Source organism: Lotus japonicus, chromosome 3 (genome assembly GCF_012489685.1).
Source record: "Lotus japonicus ecotype B-129 chromosome 3, LjGifu_v1.2".
In the NCBI taxonomy this organism is placed as follows: Eukaryota; Viridiplantae; Streptophyta; class Magnoliopsida; order Fabales; family Fabaceae; genus Lotus; species Lotus japonicus.
This window is the reverse complement of record NC_080043.1, coordinates 28,871,551-28,889,762: the sequence shown is the minus strand read 5'-3', so window position 1 is coordinate 28,889,762 and position 18,212 is coordinate 28,871,551. Positions and strand designations below refer to the sequence as shown.

At 38.2% G+C, this 18,212-nt stretch overlaps 3 protein-coding genes across 3 annotated transcripts; 2 read left to right on the top strand and 1 right to left on the bottom strand.

Annotated features, from left to right (window-relative positions):
• Window positions 1-3,786: 3,786 nt before the first annotated feature.
• Window positions 3,787-5,558, top strand: LOC130748701 (gamma-interferon-responsive lysosomal thiol protein-like). Its single transcript, XM_057601944.1, has 5 exons — window positions 3,787-4,166; window positions 4,304-4,369; window positions 4,490-4,615; window positions 4,948-5,040; window positions 5,171-5,558. Exons 1-5 carry the CDS (start codon window positions 3,876-3,878, stop codon window positions 5,246-5,248), a joined length of 654 nt encoding a protein of 217 aa, XP_057457927.1. The 5' UTR covers window positions 3,787-3,875; the 3' UTR covers window positions 5,249-5,558.
• A 430-nt stretch (window positions 5,559-5,988) lies between these two features.
• Window positions 5,989-7,110, bottom strand: LOC130743901 (uncharacterized). Its single transcript, XM_057596119.1, has one exon. It carries the CDS (start codon window positions 7,108-7,110, stop codon window positions 5,989-5,991), a length of 1,122 nt encoding a protein of 373 aa, XP_057452102.1.
• A 4,535-nt stretch (window positions 7,111-11,645) lies between these two features.
• Window positions 11,646-14,048, top strand: LOC130749818 (lectin-domain containing receptor kinase VI.3-like). Its single transcript, XM_057603186.1, has one exon. The coding sequence runs from the start codon at window positions 11,801-11,803 to the stop codon at window positions 13,808-13,810; it is 2,010 nt and encodes a 669-aa protein (XP_057459169.1). The 5' UTR covers window positions 11,646-11,800; the 3' UTR covers window positions 13,811-14,048.
• Window positions 14,049-18,212: the final 4,164 nt, after the last annotated feature.

Genomic DNA, 18,212 nt, shown 5'->3' with positions numbered 1-18,212 from the left:
ATTAAAAATCCATGTCTTCTTCTTCTTCGAGCCACCATCATCAAGAACAAACCGGAGATGAAGATCGAAGCAAGCAAGAAAGTCCAGATCCAAGATCTTCGAGCCCAAAAAACAGACGAATCTCTGCAGATTGACTTGGTTTTGATGCAAGGACCTGGGTTCGTTTTTCCGGTGGTTTGGGATCTAGGTTCGTGTGCGTTTTTTTTCGGCGGGGATCTCAATGGTGCAAGGCTGCAGCAAGGGCTCTATCTGGGTTTTTGGGATGAACGTGAGGGAGATGGATGATGGGGAAAGTGGAGGACAAATGTGGAAGAGGGGTGAATGTTGTTTGTGCTTTTTGCAGGTCTACTGAGGAAACAACTGAACACTAAATGTATTACAAACCAGTTTCTAATAACCAGGTTGTTTTAACCATGAAAGTTCAACTCTCTCAGCTATATACTATATACATTTCATTTTGATTTTTGGGTAAAAGCACGGAGAAGGAGGAGTGACGATAGAAGCAGATTAAGAGATTTTGGGAAAATCAGACATGAAATGTTTAAGTTAATTTTAATATAGGTAAAATCAATTTGCCAACCAGAAAAAAATTTATGAAAACATAAATGTATTTTTGTTATATTGTAAAATTTATAATATAAATAGTTTGAGGACCAATTTAAAAATTTTAGAAGTTTAAATGACATGGCGCAAACATCCACTAGGCATTCATTTATTGGTTGTAAGAGAAACAACATTATAACCCTCCCTCACCAAACAACATGCAAAAGTTTTCCAAAAACAAAACTAGTTTCTTTAGAAGTCAGCAATTCAAGGAGCACATTACAATGGCAAGATTCTTTTAACATGGAATGCCCATTAAAAAAACACATTTAACTACAGTTTTAAACCATTGTTTGGGTGAAGTGCAAAAATAAAACATGTTTATGTGGTTTCTTTTTACCACAACTTAATGTGTGTCTTCAAATGAAAATTTTATGATAGTCAGATCGAAAATTTCTGCTAAATGTGTTTTTTATACTTCATCTTTAGCGGCGGTTGAAAACCATTGCTAAACATGTATGTCGATTGAATATCGTGCCCAGATGGGTTCAACCATCATTATTATCGTATATTTAACCATCAATATCATCAACAGGATAGAAGGTTCAAAAGAGATGAAATTGAAATTTTTTATTTAGTTTCATTTAGAAAGATAAATTAAGGACAAAAGCAATATCCACGTTATTGGTGAGGTGAGACACAAGATATGAGGGAGGAGGAGGTATAGGTGGAAGGTATAAAAGTATGTAAAGCCAGAAATGCCTCTGAGATCTTCAAACTTACCTTTCTGTAGAAGAATGCAAAGTTAATTAATACTGCAATACTAAAAAAGGGCTGTAAAATAAGGTTATGTTAGCTGTTAGAAAATGAAAGGTAATAAATAATAAATAGGTAGAGACGTGTATACTGTCAAGAGTTTTCCATAGCTATAACATGCTCTATTTATATTAAAGTTCCCTCTCTTGTTAAAGATAAACAGAACAAAATACATGCTTTCACATTGAAAAACGCGTTTTTTTCTTTGGAAAGTTACAAAATTTAGAAAACCTGGATTGCAGATACACCCTATGGTGATACAAAACAAAATCAAGAAGAATACATATAGCAACTGCCAACTGGAGGGACGACATATATATGGTACCTAATCAAATTAAATTAATGTAAGTGATTTTTTTATCGGAAGATAAATTACATATGGATCCCTGAACTTTTTTCTTCCAAACTCATATGTCATCCAGCTCTTATCATTTAGGCTATCATATCATTTGAGAACGATATAAGTGATTTCAATTCTAAACAATAATCCAACAAAATATTAATAATACTAATCGGAGATCATATTATGTGAGTATGTCATCTCGCAGCAAATCATTCTCAATGCACAACCCCTAGAGATTGAACCAAGAAATTTAATATTTTGATTAGTGTATTTTTATGGGAATAATGTTTGCAGTGATTAAATTACTTCAATTTGTGAAAGTTATTCTTGAAAAACTAAAAGAATTTAATGGGTATACACTGTCAGTGTAAACTTTGTTTACACAGTCGCCCAATTGAATTCCGCCACATCAGCAAATATATTCTTGTTTTAATTAAAATTTAAGATGAAAGATATTATTTCACTTATATGGCATGTTGTGATTGGTTGTCAGTGTAAAACAGTTTTACACTGACAGTGCATATCCATTAAACTCAAACTAAAATTGGAGTAGATTTGTTCCCAATAATTATGAAGCAGATTTAGTCGCTCAACTTTTTAATTATTGCAATTCAAGTCCCCTATCATTATTATATATTTTTTATGCCTTGGTTAAGACGAAAACAATAATGGTAGGAAGACTTGACTTGCTACAATTAAAAATTCACACCAAGTCAAAACTAGAAGTCATGTTTTATTTTTTGTGGTATATAAACATTCGGTACCCGATCACCTTCATGTATGTATATATGTAAATATTCTAACTCGCAATTAAGTCTTAAAAGCTTTTGAAATATTTTTAAGATTTGCAAGTTGCAACAATGGGTTCTATCCCTAATTATCGAGTTATATTTTCGGGATTCATCATGCCTCCCATTTTACTTGAAAATAAAATAAAGGAAATAATGTACGTGTTTTTTTCCGTCTTAGCTAGGTATCTTGTTGCTGGTAGCCGCAAAAATAATTGCTCACTCTACGATCAACACACTAAATGGTAGGAGAAAATTAAAATAATGTCTTATACTTATATTTTCTAAATTATAACAAAATTAGGAAATTGGTGGATTAAATTGAATGTCCTCCAAATACCCATGGCACCGCATGCATATTATGTTGTCATAAAATAAATTTAATATTTAACATTTAAATTGCATATACGTACGTATTCTTATATGGAAAATGCTGTGGGGCACGACATGGGATCTCGTGCACCACGCACGAAGCATTTTCTGGCGGTTTAAAACCGTCAGAAACTGTACATGTTCTTTTTTTTTGGCAGTTGTACTTTTGTGGCTGTTCAAAACCGCCACTAAATGAGTCTCGTGCACCTCTCGTGCCAGATCTGTTGTACCACATAACATTGCTCTTCTTATATTTAAATTTTTACATACTTATGATATAATTTTTTGAATTCTTTTAACTTAAATAGTTATTGTCTTCTGAAGTAAATTATATAGAAATTAGATTGATTTTTTACTCTTCCCAATCTCATAATTAAAGATAACGTGAGCAACTACCATATCACACCTCGTGATCGAAGAAAGATTGATATATATCCCTTAGTTTCTTTTTGGTACAATGAGGAAAAGAAAATTATATCAAAAAAGGAAAAGAAAGATTGATATATATCCCTTAGTTTCCATTCTGTTGTTTTCCCACTGAAATCAGTTGGGTTTCGGTGAGAGAAAATATCATTTTTTAACTTAAGAAACCAAAAAGCATAGTTGCTTGCAGAAGCAACCATGCACTGTAGCTAAGAAACTGAACCTGCCAACTGAGCAAGCTCCAATGCTGAAAAAAATAAGAAACCGTATCTTAGCAACTCCAGCTGGGTTAAGAAACCAGCGTTGGAGTTGCTCTAAGAGTCAACACCCCTGCATAATCTTATTTAATATAGATAAAAAATTAAATTAGATAATTAACATTTTTTTGAAGGAGAGTGATTGATTTATATCCCCTAATTAATAACATAAAGAAAATTGCTTTAGGTCCCCCCATCCCTCTCTCTCTCATATTTATTTTCTATTCCATTTTCTTCTCCTTGGCTGCTGAATAGTTTAGTACTGATCAATATATAAAAGACTCAGTTTCAATTCAAGCAAATTAATATCCCATCACTTTTGCAGGATAAAAAATGGGTCCTCCAAAACTAGCAACAAACATTGTAACGGCACTAGTCCTTCTATCTTACTCTTCAGGTTCACACATTGATGGTGCTAAGCCTAAGACTCCACTACCTGCAGCTACTTATCAGAAAGTTAATCTTTCAGTGTACTATGAAAGTCTAAGCAAACCTTGTGTTACTTTCATTGTCAACAATCTGCGTGAAATCTTCAACAACCGTCTCATCAAAATTGTCAATCTCCAACTAGTCCCTTGGGCCAATGCTCATTTCAATAGCACCACCAATTCCATTACATGTCAGGTGTTACATTTTGCTTTTTGTAAATGTTCAAATCTTCTCTTCAGTCTTCTACTATTAGTATTCAATTTTTATTTGTATTTGGAGAATGTTGATGATGATGATCTTTACATTTGTCTCATGCTTAATTAACTTGACAGAATGGGCCAGATGAATGTGAGCGAAGTTCTTATGAAGCCTGTGCCCTCAATACTTTTCCTACAGTGGTAATCAATAATCATCTTCTATTACTATTCAATTTTATTTTTTAGGATACCTTCAAAACAGATCATGATTTCTTCTATTCTATAATGGATCTTAGATATCTGATTCAAATTATGATGCAGGATCAACAATATAGGTTGATTTCTTGCTTTGAGAATCCGCCAATTGAGCCGAACTGTTTTGAGGTTCTGGGTTTGTCCAAGGAGCCTATTTTGAAGTGCCTTATAAACAGCGGAAATGGAACAGAGGTTGTTATATATTTCACATTTTTGGACTTAGTGGTTAACTTGAATAATATAGTAGAGGACATGAAAAACAATGTTCTTATTCTATGACTAAATAGCATGTTTGGTTTCACGTTTGAACCTTCCAGAATCACTTCTCCCCCTACAAAAGCTACTTCTCTCCCCAATGTGAAAATCTACTGAATTTCCAAACATATAAACTTTGTGTTTAATTAAATCATTACATAGTGTAGTGATGTTAATTATACTAGTACTTCATAATGAGTATAGAGTGGTACGCAAAATGATAGATGTTTCATTCTTCTTTTTAACATTGAATTTGAATTCATATGCAGCTTGGGAAAAAATATATCAAAGAAATTGCACAGCTTAACCCACCTCCTTCATTTGTGCCATGGGTGTTGGTGAACAATCAACCTATTAAACAAGTTTGTTGTCCTTTTTCTCTTGCTTGTTTCTCTTTTCTCATTCACACACACACAGACAAACATTACTAATTTGATTTCCAGATTATTAAGAAGATACTAATTAAATCTACTGTCTGTGTTGACTTTTCAGGACTATGCAAATTTTACACACTATGTTTGCAAGACTTATAAAGGTGTTGATGTTCCTGCGGTATGCAGTAGTGTTTGATCATGTTCTCAGGGTGTTACAACAACCGAGAAATGAATTCAATTATTCAAGAGCAAAAGGCTACATAAACAATGAGCACATGGTCACTTCAAAAGACCTATATGTTCAAGGTTCCTATTGGAATAAAAGTAATGCCAATTATAACCATATTGTCATAATTTTCCATTTGTAAAATTGAGTTGTTAAAAGCAAGTTTAAGCCAGATGTTTTCTCCCCTGTGCCTCTGTAGTTGATTATTTCACACGGAAGCGTGCATAATATATGAAGGCTGCATACACCTTTCTATATTTCATCACTATGTCAAATGGATAGTTAATTTTCATCATTATACACCTGTATTATTTTGGGTTGTCTAAATCATATCACCAAAAGTAAAAAGTAAATATGAGATAAAATCGCTTTAAATGTTCCAATAATATTTTGACATGTATTATGAGCTGAAATTTCCTAAGACACTTGTTAAAATATCACTGAGCTAACCATCTAAGCTATAGTGATTTTACCTCATTGATTTATACAAACTCATTATTTATATAACAGAATACACAAGAAATCAATAAGAGGCACTTAGCAGGCATATTTAAGGCATATTTAAGGGTGAGTTTTGATGCACCCATTTTAAGTAAAAGTGTGATAGTAGCTTTCAATGATGGTTTTTATAATTATATGCATTTTTATATTATGCCTAGTATTTTCTTATAGTCTTTTTTTTAGTGAATGGGGAAAATAAACAAATACAACTACAAAGTTAAAACATCCTGGGACAGAAGAGGGACAACAATGTCCGAGGGGTTATCAAAATAAGTAAAAGCACACTGTTGAGAAGCTCCATAACCCGTCAAGCAATCCGCCGGCCCATTGGCCTCCCGAGAAATGTGACGAAGCCTAATATCCCACTGCCGAGCAAGCAAGAGATGAATGTCCATAAACATACTAGCACACTCCTGCAGACGAAGAGCACTAAGTTCGGCAGCTAAAGGATCACCCTCAAGCATACCAGCGCAAAATCCAAATTGCCACACTCCATGTTGGTCACGCACCACACCTCCCATACCCATACGTCGCTGAGTATGATCATAAGCACCATCAATCGTAAGAGACACAAAGGCAGAAGCAGGAGGTTTCCACCGATCAATCTGCAAAGGTCCCAAAATCCTCTCTTGACTCTTAGCTAGGTATTGATCATACTCCTTTTCCTCATTCCAGATCCAAGAGTATGTGTAGTGCAGCGTCCACTTAGCTTCCCCAAGCACCCTCTCATTCCAGCACCTCCACAAGCCCCACAAAGCCGAGACAAACAAGGTAGAATGCGGACCTCGAACCTGAGATTGAATCCAAGTCACCACCTCCGATACATTAAACTGCGGCCACCCAAAAGCTTGCAAGTGCAACCAGATTTCATGAGAATGCAGGCAATCCCTAAGACAATGTAACACATCTTCTACCGGGTGGGAGCAGCGCGAGCATTGAGGAGAAGCAGCAAGATGACACCGAAACCTCACTGAATTAACTTGTAACGCATCATGGAGGATGAACCAAATCAAGACCCTTACCTTCTCCGATGCTCGAATCTTCCAAAGCCACTGCCAATCCCCACCAGTCACCACCAAGCCTCGCTGTTGCAGCAACCATTGGTAAGCCGTGGCAGCAGTATACACACCGGCACGATTAGGGCTCCAAACCCAAGCATCCAACAAATGCGCGTCCAAGGATGGGCTCAAACTTAGCAGCGCCTCCACAATTGAGGAAGGAAGCATCGTATACAAACCTGACAAGTTCCAAGCGCCATCAACAATTAGATCACGCAGAGAAAGAGCAGTGTTTGAGACATGGACAAGTAGCCTTACAAAACAAGAGCACATCATCTGCAAAAAGGAGATGGGAGAGAGGGGGACCTCCACGCGAATAGGATCCAGCGCTCATTATCGCGTGGAGGCGCTGCTAAATTAACTCTTGGTTTAGGAACCGAAACCGGGTCAACTCGGCCGACCGCACCCCAAGTGTTGCATGGCTGAGCCGGGATAACTCACATTGGAGATAAGATCCGGTTAACCCCACCCATCCCATCGTTGACCCTACGGGGTAATTACAGAGGCTAGGAACGAGGCTCGAGATTTAGTCTTAACTAACGAGGAGCCCTACGACGGGAATGCACCCGAAGTTTAGGCACGCATGGCACCACCAAGGGCTACCCTAACCCTACGAGCAGGTATATAAGGCCCTCGCCCTGAGGGTACCAGGTACGTTATCTATCATCTTAACTTCGAGGTTTCCCTAAATGGTTCAGCTACTGGCTTAGGCACCAGAGTGCCTTTACAAGGACCCCACCCGGACTCATCGACGGTGCTCAGACCCAACGTCTCCTTCCGCGCCCTTTCCAGATGCTACCCTCCCTCTCTCCTCAGCTCAGAGTTCCACCGCTTCCTCCTCAATCAACACCTCCTCCGGTTGATTTGATCGGCTTGGCCCAATTAACAATCAAATGCATATTTCAATGGAAGGTTGAGTACATGCATCTCATTTTGTATCCTGCATAGCCCGCAAGAATCAATATGCAAGATTACTCCAACGACCCACTCAATTATCTTGAATAGTACCTGAGTGTTGTCCACTGCTGTGGTGTCCCCTGACTCGATCATACTGTATTTAAATTCACTAGTTATAAAGGAAAATGCTGTGTGACACGAGGTGGGGTCTCGTGCACCACGCACAAGGCAGTTTCTGGCGGTTTCAAACCGCCAGAAATGTGTAACGCTTGCGGTTATTTTAGCACCGCATGTTAGTGGCGGTTTTAAACCGCCAGAATTGTATTAAATTTGGGTTTTTTTCTAGCACCGCAAGTTAGTGGCGGTTTAAAACCGCCACTTAATTTCTGCTCGTGCACTCTCGTGCCTAAGTCCTTCGTACCAAATAGCACAGCTCAGTTATAAATCAGCTTGCACTTGATGTTTTCCTCCAAGTTAGAAGAATAACAACACATGGATCAAATTAATAGTAATCTTGGAAAAGCTCTCTGTCAAAATTTTGCGGATGCCTTTAACCCAAGAAAGGCTGACAAAATTGCTCATAGTAGCTCTGTCACGAGAGTATTGGCCCTCATGTTTCCATCAGAGCCATGCAACCAAGCAGGTTATTCCCCTAGTATCACGTAATAGAGTAATAGACCACCTCATATAAATTTAAAGGAGATATTTTTTCAATGAGTGATTATACATCGGTTTTCATTGGACATTCAATCCACATACATTTTAATAACAATTTTTTAAATTCCAGATATTAGCGGCCGACAAAAAACGCTCCTAAAACATCTCTTAATTAAATATCCATTAAATTTGGATGTCAGAGACTCAAAGTACTATTTGGTTTTGGCTTCGGTGGGACAGTTGAAAACTGCTCCACCGTGGTGCAGTTAAATAGTAGTCGTTGGATAAATAAATATAAAAATGGATGGTCTAGATCTATTACTGGGTAAGGGCTTTGAAATTGTACTGCAGGTTTCTCTAGAATGGATAATATTGCAAATTAACCCATAGATTCAATCTAGGTAAGGGGTTATATTCTTTTACTCTGACCATCTTCTCCCATTCTTGCAATTTCCATAGGTCGCCGGCGAACCTCTGCAAATTCTCTAACTGTTTCAATTCCCATTCCTTTACTAGTTTTTCATCTCCTTCTCTTTCTGATCTCTAACATCTTCACCTGCAATGATTTAGAAATTAAAAAAAAAACGAAAATTAGATCTAAAACCAAAATAAAATGAAACAAAGATGAAATCTCCAATTTTAACACAGTATAACACGCAAAAACAACCACAAACAAAAACCCCAATACCATTAACTCTCAGACTTCTCATCTCCTACCTTAGCCGGATCTACAGTGCCACCGGGCCTCAAAGTCACGCCGCCACAGTCTAACCCCAAGCACTGGCAACCGAAACTGAGTCGCCGCGCCACCGCCGCGGAATCTCCCGTCGCGTTCGCTGAAACCACCATGGAACGAGGTTGAAAAAAAAACAACCTGGTTTTGGTGCGACCTCAGAAGCCATACCACTTGGGTATGGGTTGTGCGTCTCTAGATCTGATGGCCGGAGGGAAGGTAGTGATAGCGTGAGGTGTTGGCCGGAGGTGGGAGTTTGCTGGTGAAAAGTGGTCTGAGAACTAAAGAAGGTACAGAGGGACAAAACCAATAAACGGACTAATGTGTAAATATCAAAAAATTCACTATGGGTTTAATAGCAATTATCAGTTTATATATACCCGGTAACTGACCTGTTGTCCTAGGTTAATTTTTATATTTTTTAAGTGACATACGGTGTGTCACTAATCACACTGCTCCACCAAAGACATCGTCGTAATATTTCCCTTTTTCAATGTATTGTTTAAGATTTATTCATTGTTTATTTTCTTCTTTTCCTAATTAACTACCACATTACGTCCCTCATTTTATCTTACATTCATTCCTATTTCCATCATGTATGTTAGAATATAATATAAAACCATTAATGTGACCCTTACCCAAAAGCTTAAGCTTTGGGTATAAGTGGTTATTTGACATGGTATCAGAGCCTCTATGGCCGAGAGGTCTAGAGTTCGATCCTTGCTTCCCTCATTTTCTAATTAAAAAGTGGAATTTAATTAAGCACATGGTAAGTGAGCCTTTGCATTTATCCACGCTTCAAGCCCAAAGAGCTCTTGCGTGAGGGGCCTTAATGTGACCCTTACCCAACAACTTAAACTTTTGGTATAAGTGGTTATTTGAGAATGTATAGGTGTTTTAAATGTGTGAATCAAACTTCATTCAATTTTGAGCACATCTTATCTCCTTGTTTGAGGAAATTCAAGATTTCTTTTGTTAATAAAAAGTGTGATATATGATTCAATTATAAAATACTCCAAAGCAAGCAGCTAGAAACAAAAACATATCTAAAAGGGAAAAATGATATGTGCAGATCCGCATAATGTATATATCTATTAGCCATTTATAGTGAGAAAAAAAGCCTAGAAAGAAGTAATAGATGAAATATACGATTATAGAAGATAGAAAAATGAGATATTTAATGAAGGGCAATTTCTGTGGTACAGAAATTTTTTTATGGGTATGGTACAAAAATGACATGTACCAATTACATATTTACATCTGTAAATATTCTTTTGTTCAATAATTAAGGTCACAAACTTATTATAATTCTAAATCAGCCATGTAGTATTACTTTTATTATCATTTCAGTCCTCTTATGAAATCACTGGCACATGCAACAAAACCCAAATGAAATCTTGGTTGTCACACTGCTGAAGATGATTCAGTTTTTCTCAGAAGAGAAGATGATTGATTTAAAATGGGAAATTATGCCAAAAAGGGCATAAAATACTCAATTCAAATCTCAAATAAAAAATCGCCAATAACGTCCAATATCATCCAGTATCAAACTGAAAACTTACAAAGTGCAGGAAATTGCTATATATAACCTATAGGATGAATCACAACAACACAAACACAATCCAACTAAGAACGAATGACAAAAGCCGATAGAAATCCTGGGAGCAAAGCTAAAATCATCAACAACAAAAAAATTACAGGGAATTCCAAAAAAAGAATAACAGAATATGAAAAGAACCGACTCTAAAGAGAAAATCAAGAAACATATTACATGAAATAACAAAGAGTGAGTTTCTAGGGTTTAGGGTAGTGAGATCTGTTTGGGTGAGGGCTTTTGGGTTTAAGTGGGTTTTTGTTCAAGTGTTTCTGGGTTTGAAAGGTTTTTGGGTTTCGTTTTGGGTGAGATTGAGAAACTGGAAATGGAAGAGATTGAGTGTGTCGGTTTTGATAATGGGTGCTTGAAGAAGATGAAAAACCTGAAGAACATTTGAATCACGTGTTTGAAATAAAAGTTGGGTCTTATTGAGTTAGTTCAATAAAAGTGGGGTTATTAAGTAAATGCTGAAAAGAAGGGGTCCAAATTAAAAATGGGATCAGGTCATCACTCATTTATTAAGTGTATTCATTTAATTGGTACATGTCCTGTATGATACACTCACCTGAATTTTTGGACACCAGAGCAAGCACCTTTAATAAATGTTTGCACTATTTGTATGTGTGAGTATCATTGATGATACTAAGTAAGCATTATCGCAAACCAACCACAAAATCTAGTATATACAATTAATCAGCAGCTTGCGGTCTCATTTGCGATACATGATTATCTCCAAACGATGACTTTGAGAGCTTCAACACTCTTTCACTGGACACGTTTAAGCCTAGAACCAAAGAAAATTCAAACCCGTTTCCATCCCGGAAAAATTGACTCTTCCATTACATCTCAAACAACTTGCATCGACATTACAAAACACAATAGTGACACTTTGTTCTGTGGCTGTATTTCCCTTCTTTTGATTCATAGAATTACCAGTTATTTGCATTTGATAAATTTTCATCATTTTTTTATTGACTTTGACAAAGTCAGGCCTTAACTCCTCACAATTCACTTCCTATAACTATAAGTGTAGTCATATATTTTTTTGGCACTGGATAATTCTTCCCAAGTGCCCAATTGTCATGGCTTCTTATGACTTCCTCTTCTTTCCCATTTTCCTAGTTGCTACCCATGCTTTTGAGTTTCAATTCACTGGATTCAATAACAATGAAATTAGCAACCTCACCCTTGGTGGAGCTTCCAAAATTGTCAAACCCCAAGGTACACTTGAGCTCACCACTCGAACACACAATACTATAGGCCATGCATTCTACAACAAACCAATTCAAATGTTTGACAAAACAAACAATTCACTTCAATCAAATGTTTCTTCCTTCAGCACATGCTTTGTCTTCTCAATTGTACCCCCACCAGGTTCTTCCCCTGGCGGCTTTGGCCTCACCTTCGCCATAGCTCCCTCGCCGCAACTTCCCGGAGCTTCCGCGGACCATTTCCTTGGCCTCTTCAACTTATCCAATGATAACAATACCTCAAACCACATCTTTGCTGTTGAATTTGACACAGTGAATGGTTACAAAGACTCATCAGACACTGAAGGGAACCATGTTGGAGTGAATTTGAACAGCATGTCCTCAATTATCTCTGAGCCTGTGGCTTACTATGCAGAAGGCACTGATGCAAGGAAGGAAGATTTCAACATGGAGAAAGCTGATGCTGTTTCTGCTTGGATAGAATATGATGGTGAGACACAAATTTTGAATGTAACAGTAGCCCCTTTTTTAGTACCAAAACCAAGCAAACCTCTTATATCTAAAGTCGTTGATCTTAAGTCTATCATGAAGGAAGACATGTTTGTTGGTTTCTCAGCTTCAACAGGACAGAGAAAAGCAAGTTCTCATTTTATTTTGGGATGGAGTTTTTCATTGAATGGAGCTGCTCCTCAACTCAACATTTCACAGCTTCCAAATCCACCAAGCAAGGAGAAAGATCCATCCTCATTTCCTTGGGCCAAGGTTGCAATTGGCTTAATCTCTGCTTTGACATTTACCTTGTTGTGTGTTTTATGTTTACTAACACTTTACAAGAGATACACGCAATTTGAAACTCTTGAGGACTGGGAGATGGAGTGTCCTCACAGATTCAGATATAAAGATCTTCTCATTGCAACCAATGGTTTCAAAGAGAGCCTGCTAATTGGAGTTGGAGGGTTTGGTTCTGTTTACAAAGGTGTGTTGCCTAGCACAGGAAATGAGGTTGCTGTTAAAAGAATCATGAGCAACCCAATGCAAGGAATGAGGGAATTTGCAGCTGAGATTGAAAGCTTAGGAAGATTGAGGCACAAGAATTTGGTCAATCTTCAAGGGTGGTGTAAGAACAAGAATGATCTAATCCTAATCTATGATTACATTCCAAATGGGAGTCTTGATTCACTTCTATACAATGAAAATCTTGCTTTGGATTGGGATCAGAGGTTTAAAATTCTCAAAGGGGTAGCTGCTGGTTTATTATATCTTCATGAAGAGTGGGAGAAAGTGGTGATTCATAGAGATGTGAAATCTAGTAACATTCTAATTGATGAGGAATTGAATGCTCGTTTAGGTGATTTCGGGCTAGCGAGGCTTTGTGATCATGATCAAGTGTCACACACAACAAGTGTGGTTGGCACAATTGGGTACATGGCACCAGAGTTAACTAGGACTGCAAAAGCTTCTACAAGCTCTGATGTGTATGCATTTGGGGTTCTGCTACTTGAAGTTGTTGCTGGGAAAAGACCAGTGGGCTCAGGTCAGTTTTTCTTGGTGGATTGGGTTATTGAAAATCTCCAACTTGGTCAGATTCTTAAAGTGGTTGATCCTAACCTGGATTCAGTTTATGATGAGGAAGAAGTGGAGTTGGTTCTGAAATTGGGTCTCCTTTGCACTCAACAAGGAGCAAGTTATAGGCCAACCATGAAACAAGTGACTAGGTACCTAAATTTTGATGACCCTCTACCTGATTTTGATTGGAGACACTATGATGATTCTCTGAGCAGCAGAACGAGCTCAAGTTTCTTAGGAGACATGTCTTCATCCTCATACACCTTGTCCTCCATTGGTAGGAGTGCAATATTGTCTATAGAAACTACTAGATAGCCAAGATTATTTGTCAAGTTTGTTTTGTTCTTTCTTCAAAATAATCCCTTCATTTTTTTGCTCCTCTATAGTTTCAGTATATGCTTTCCAATCTTCCCACAATATAGAGCTTGATGGACCTCTATGATCTTGTACAAAATATTCGTTTGTGTTGAGCAGAAGAGAAAGGGAGATGAACCAAGGAATATTCATGAATACACACATTTTACATGCATAAAAAGGGAATTCTACATCAAAAGACTTTAGAGTATAGTTACCGGACCCATGACTTTATCAATATTCACATAATGTTAAAGCAACTATAACTTTAACACCTAGGAAGAAGAGAGAGAACATATGGGAGAAGATATGTAAGATTTGATGAATAACTTCTATACTTTCACACACAATTTCTCTTCTATTCTCCGGTGACTCCATTATTATTGGCGAATTCTTTGGTATTCATAATTTTTTTTTGGGTGTGATACCCACATTATGTTATTTAATAGATTATTACTATATTGTTCAACATAAATTTTACATTTTCAAATTTTATTTTACTTTTCAATTAACTTCATTCCATAAAATTTATTTTTTAATGCAAAATAGACTAGTAATGAAGACGAACGATGGTGGTGGCGATGCGCGTCAAATGACCATATTTAGCGGAAGAACAAAGGTTAAAAAACACAAATAAATTTCACGTCTCTAACCATAGAATACTACATTACTATAATATAATAAAATCAAACTTTTAACGGATATATAAATTTTTACTACTAATTTAACTCATTTTGGGTACCACGCCTTGAATTGACTCAAACTACCACAACAAACACCAATTATTATTTCCTATCTTTTTTTTTTTTCTAATACATCAGTTATATACTTCTCGTTTCCTTCTCTTTTATCTCTATCTCTCTAGGTATGTGTGAATTTTAGCATATTTTTTCTTTTATCTAATTTTCACTCACTTTTTTCTTTTTATTTCTATCTTATTTTTTATCACATGACTCATAATTATTTCTCTAATTTCTGTCCCCGTAGGATAGCTTTAAGTGCAGGAGCTGGAGGACATATGAGTTGGGCAGGGGAGGTTCAGGGATCGATTTCAGGAGTGTGCAATTTATCTTTTCGATGTACCAAAAAAATATCTCTAGTTTCTCTTTTTTTATTCCTATTTATATTTGGGGGAATTTGGGTTGTAAAAATTTGATCTTGAGAAGGCATATGATAGTGTCTCTTGGGATTTCTTGGAGGAAACCCTTGGCTGATTTGGATTTCCGAGTCGCATGGTCTCTTTAATTATGTGTTGTGTTCGTGGCTCTTCTCTTTCGATTCTTTGGAATGGAACCCGGCTCCCCGAGTTCCATCCTGGGCGAGGTCTCCGACAAGGGGATCCGTTGTCTCCATATCTATTTATTCTCTGTATGGAGCGTCTGTCCATTGATCAAGATCCACAGATTAGTGGATTCCGGCATTTGGAAACCCCTCAGAATATCACCTCAGGGCCACCCCATCTCTCACTTGTTCTTTGTCGATGATGTGCTCCTCTTCTACTAGGCTTCCACTTCCCAAGCTCAATTAGTGGCAGACACTTTGAGAGCCTTTTGTGCCTGCTAAGGTTTGAAAGTTAACATTTGAAAAGTCCAAAGCTATTTCCTCAAAGGGACTTCAGGCGAATGTCAGGGATGAGATCCGCAGTATTGCTCCTATTCCTTTTGTTCGTGATCTCGGGAAGTACTTGGGGTTTCCCTTATCAGGAGGGAGGATCACTAGGGGTCGATTCCACAACCTGATGGAGAGCATTGACAGGAAGCTAGCATCTTGGAAAACAAATCTCCTCAATCTTGCGAGGAGAATGTGCCTAGCAAAATCGGTGATTGCGTCCATTCCCACTTATATTATGCAAGTGTTTTGGTTGCCTAGGAGTATTGTGAGTTCCATTGATCGCACCATGAGGAGATTCATCTGGTCCAAAGGCAATGGGCACCGTGGGTGGCATGTCGTGAAATGGAACACCGTTACTAGAGCTAAAGAAGATGGTGGTCTTGGTGTAAGGGACATGACAGATCATAATGCAACGTTACTTGACAAGTTCTTAGTCATAAATACCTCCATGGTCGCTCCATCCTGAGTTCTCCTTGGCGGCCTAACGCTTCTGCTGTTTGGAAAGGGGTCTTGCTAGCACGTGATGAGCTCCGTGCAGGTTTCAAGTTTAGATTGGGAAATAGGTTAACTTCAGTATGGTACAATGATTGGACTGGCCAAGGAAATTTGGCAGAACACTTACCTTTCGTGCATATCTCAGATACGAACATGTGCTTACAGGATCTTGTCGTGCATAACCATTGGGACATTGGCAAGACCTATACGATGCTACCAGCTCCGATAGCTACCATGTTTGAGCCTGTTACGCTGCGGCTTGCTCCTACTGGAAGTGATGGGTGGACTTGGAATGGCAGCGACTCCGGGAATTATACAGTGCATGAGGCTTACTCCTGGCTCCGCCTCCAGCACCAACCTACTGTCTCTGATCACAACTGGTCTTGGGTTTGGAAACTTTCAATGCTGGAGAAAGTTAGGATGTTTGTGTGGCTTTGTCTTCATGAGGCTCTCCTTGTGAACATGAATTGTTTTAAGTGTCACATGGCCGTAGCGGAAACTTGCTCGAGGTGTGTTGCGTTGTGTGAGGATGGTATGCACGCGTTAAGGGACTGCCCTCCCTCTCGTGCTATCTGGAACAAGATGGGTACATAGGCTTGGCCGGGTTTTGGGTCCCTAGGTATGTCGGCTTGGATTGCTAGTCATGGTTGGGGCTCCAATGCCCATCAATTTCTAGTTGGCCTATGGGGCATTTGCAAGTGGCCATGCAACACAATTCTGGATACGACACCTTGGACCGAGGATGTTGCTTGGCGGAAAATATGTCAAGAACATGACGTCTTCCTCCGCGCTAAGGAACCTGCAGATTTCGATGATATGCAGAACAGGATGAGCATGGGTTGGAGGAAACCTTCCGCAGGCATTATGAAGCTTAATGTCGATGGTAGCTATCGGGAGGACATGAAATCTATGGAAGGTGGTGGTGTTTTTCGTCACACAGTCGGTGATTGGATCAGTGGGTTTCTGTCCCGAGTTGAGAATGGCAGCCCCTTCAATGCGGAAGCCTTAGCTCTTCGTGACAGGTTGCGATTGGCTTGGGAGAGAGGATTTCATAACCTCATTTGTGAATCAGATAGTTTGGAAGTAGTTAATGCAGTTAAACATGGAGGTAATTTGGATATGCATGTTCATGGCCAGATCCTGAACGATATTCGTGTGCTCTTGATGAAGAACTGGCGTGTTGAGCTTGGTTGGGTAGCTCGTGAGGAAAATATGGTTGCCGACTAGCTTGCAAAGCAGGGTCATGTCTTCCCTCTTCTTGTTTCCATGTGGTTGAGGTCCCTCCTCCTGGATTAGGGCTCCTTCTCTTGAAGGATTCCCTTGGTGTTTTTTCTTAGTTTCTCTTTTCTTCGTTGTCATTTTCCGATGTATCAAAAAAATCATAGTTCTTAAGATATATACTTTAAAAAAATCTAGAGGCTTGGAATTAATTCCCTTCAACACAAAAATTAACCAATTTTTTTAAAATAAAGCTAGTTAGAATTAATTCGGTTTAGAAGTTAGTTTGCTAGATTTTTTACCAAGTGATACAACGAAGTTTCTTCATTTAGAATTTTTTTTGCAAAACTTTGTTATTGTTGAAAATAGGAATTTGTACAAACAAACACAACCCGCCAAACAAAAAAAGAAACACCTACCCAGCCTCAAATCAAACGAGGATGATCCCGTCTTATGTGAGCCTTTAAACTCCTAAGCATCAGTTGCTCTAAGCCCCTAGGATGCAAACCTAACATTTTACCCACCATCCAAACGCAACGCGCCGTGGCAGATATGAAAGTGGTAGATATGACATCCTCCGAGGAAGTGGCTTCAAGATCCGTCATAGACTTACCTTCATACCCATCACGACACGATTCTCTCACCCTGTTCACCTCCTCGGGCCCAACTCCCCTCTTTTGCTTGGATTTATTTTTACTCCTCTTTCATCGACCTCTACCCCTCTTCATCATTTCTATGAGGTCGGAATATCCACTTCCTCCCCGCCCGTGAGATCCTAGCTAACCAGTCATATAATGTCATTACATTATGAACTAACTCATATAACCCATTGAAAGTGTAGCATTAGTCTGAGTTCGATCAATCGACTTTAATAACAACAAAACAAGATGATAGACTGATAGTTAGCCTTTATATATGAATCATTCTTCTCTGACGCATTCGTATTCAACCTATGCATCAGTCAATACTGGTTCATCGAACAATATGCAATGTGACAGAATGTGGCTTAAGTGTAGAATTAGACACCAAAAGAAATTTG

Bases quoted from the DNA above. Each gene is read 5' to 3' on its own strand.
- LOC130743901 (XM_057596119.1), bottom strand. From the start codon at position 7,110: ATGTGCTCTTGTTTTGTAAGGCTACTTGTCCATGTCTCAAACACTGCT.
- LOC130749818 (XM_057603186.1), top strand. From the start codon at position 11,801: ATGGCTTCTTATGACTTCCTCTTCTTTCCCATTTTCCTAGTTGCTACC.
- LOC130748701 (XM_057601944.1), top strand. From the start codon at position 3,876: ATGGGTCCTCCAAAACTAGCAACAAACATTGTAACGGCACTAGTCCTT. The intron at 4,370-4,489 runs GTAATCAATAAT...ATTATGATGCAG, and splicing joins TCAATACTTTTCCTACAGTG to GATCAACAATATAGGTTGAT. The intron at 5,041-5,170 runs GTTTGTTGTCCT...TTGACTTTTCAG, and splicing joins ACAATCAACCTATTAAACAA to GACTATGCAAATTTTACACA.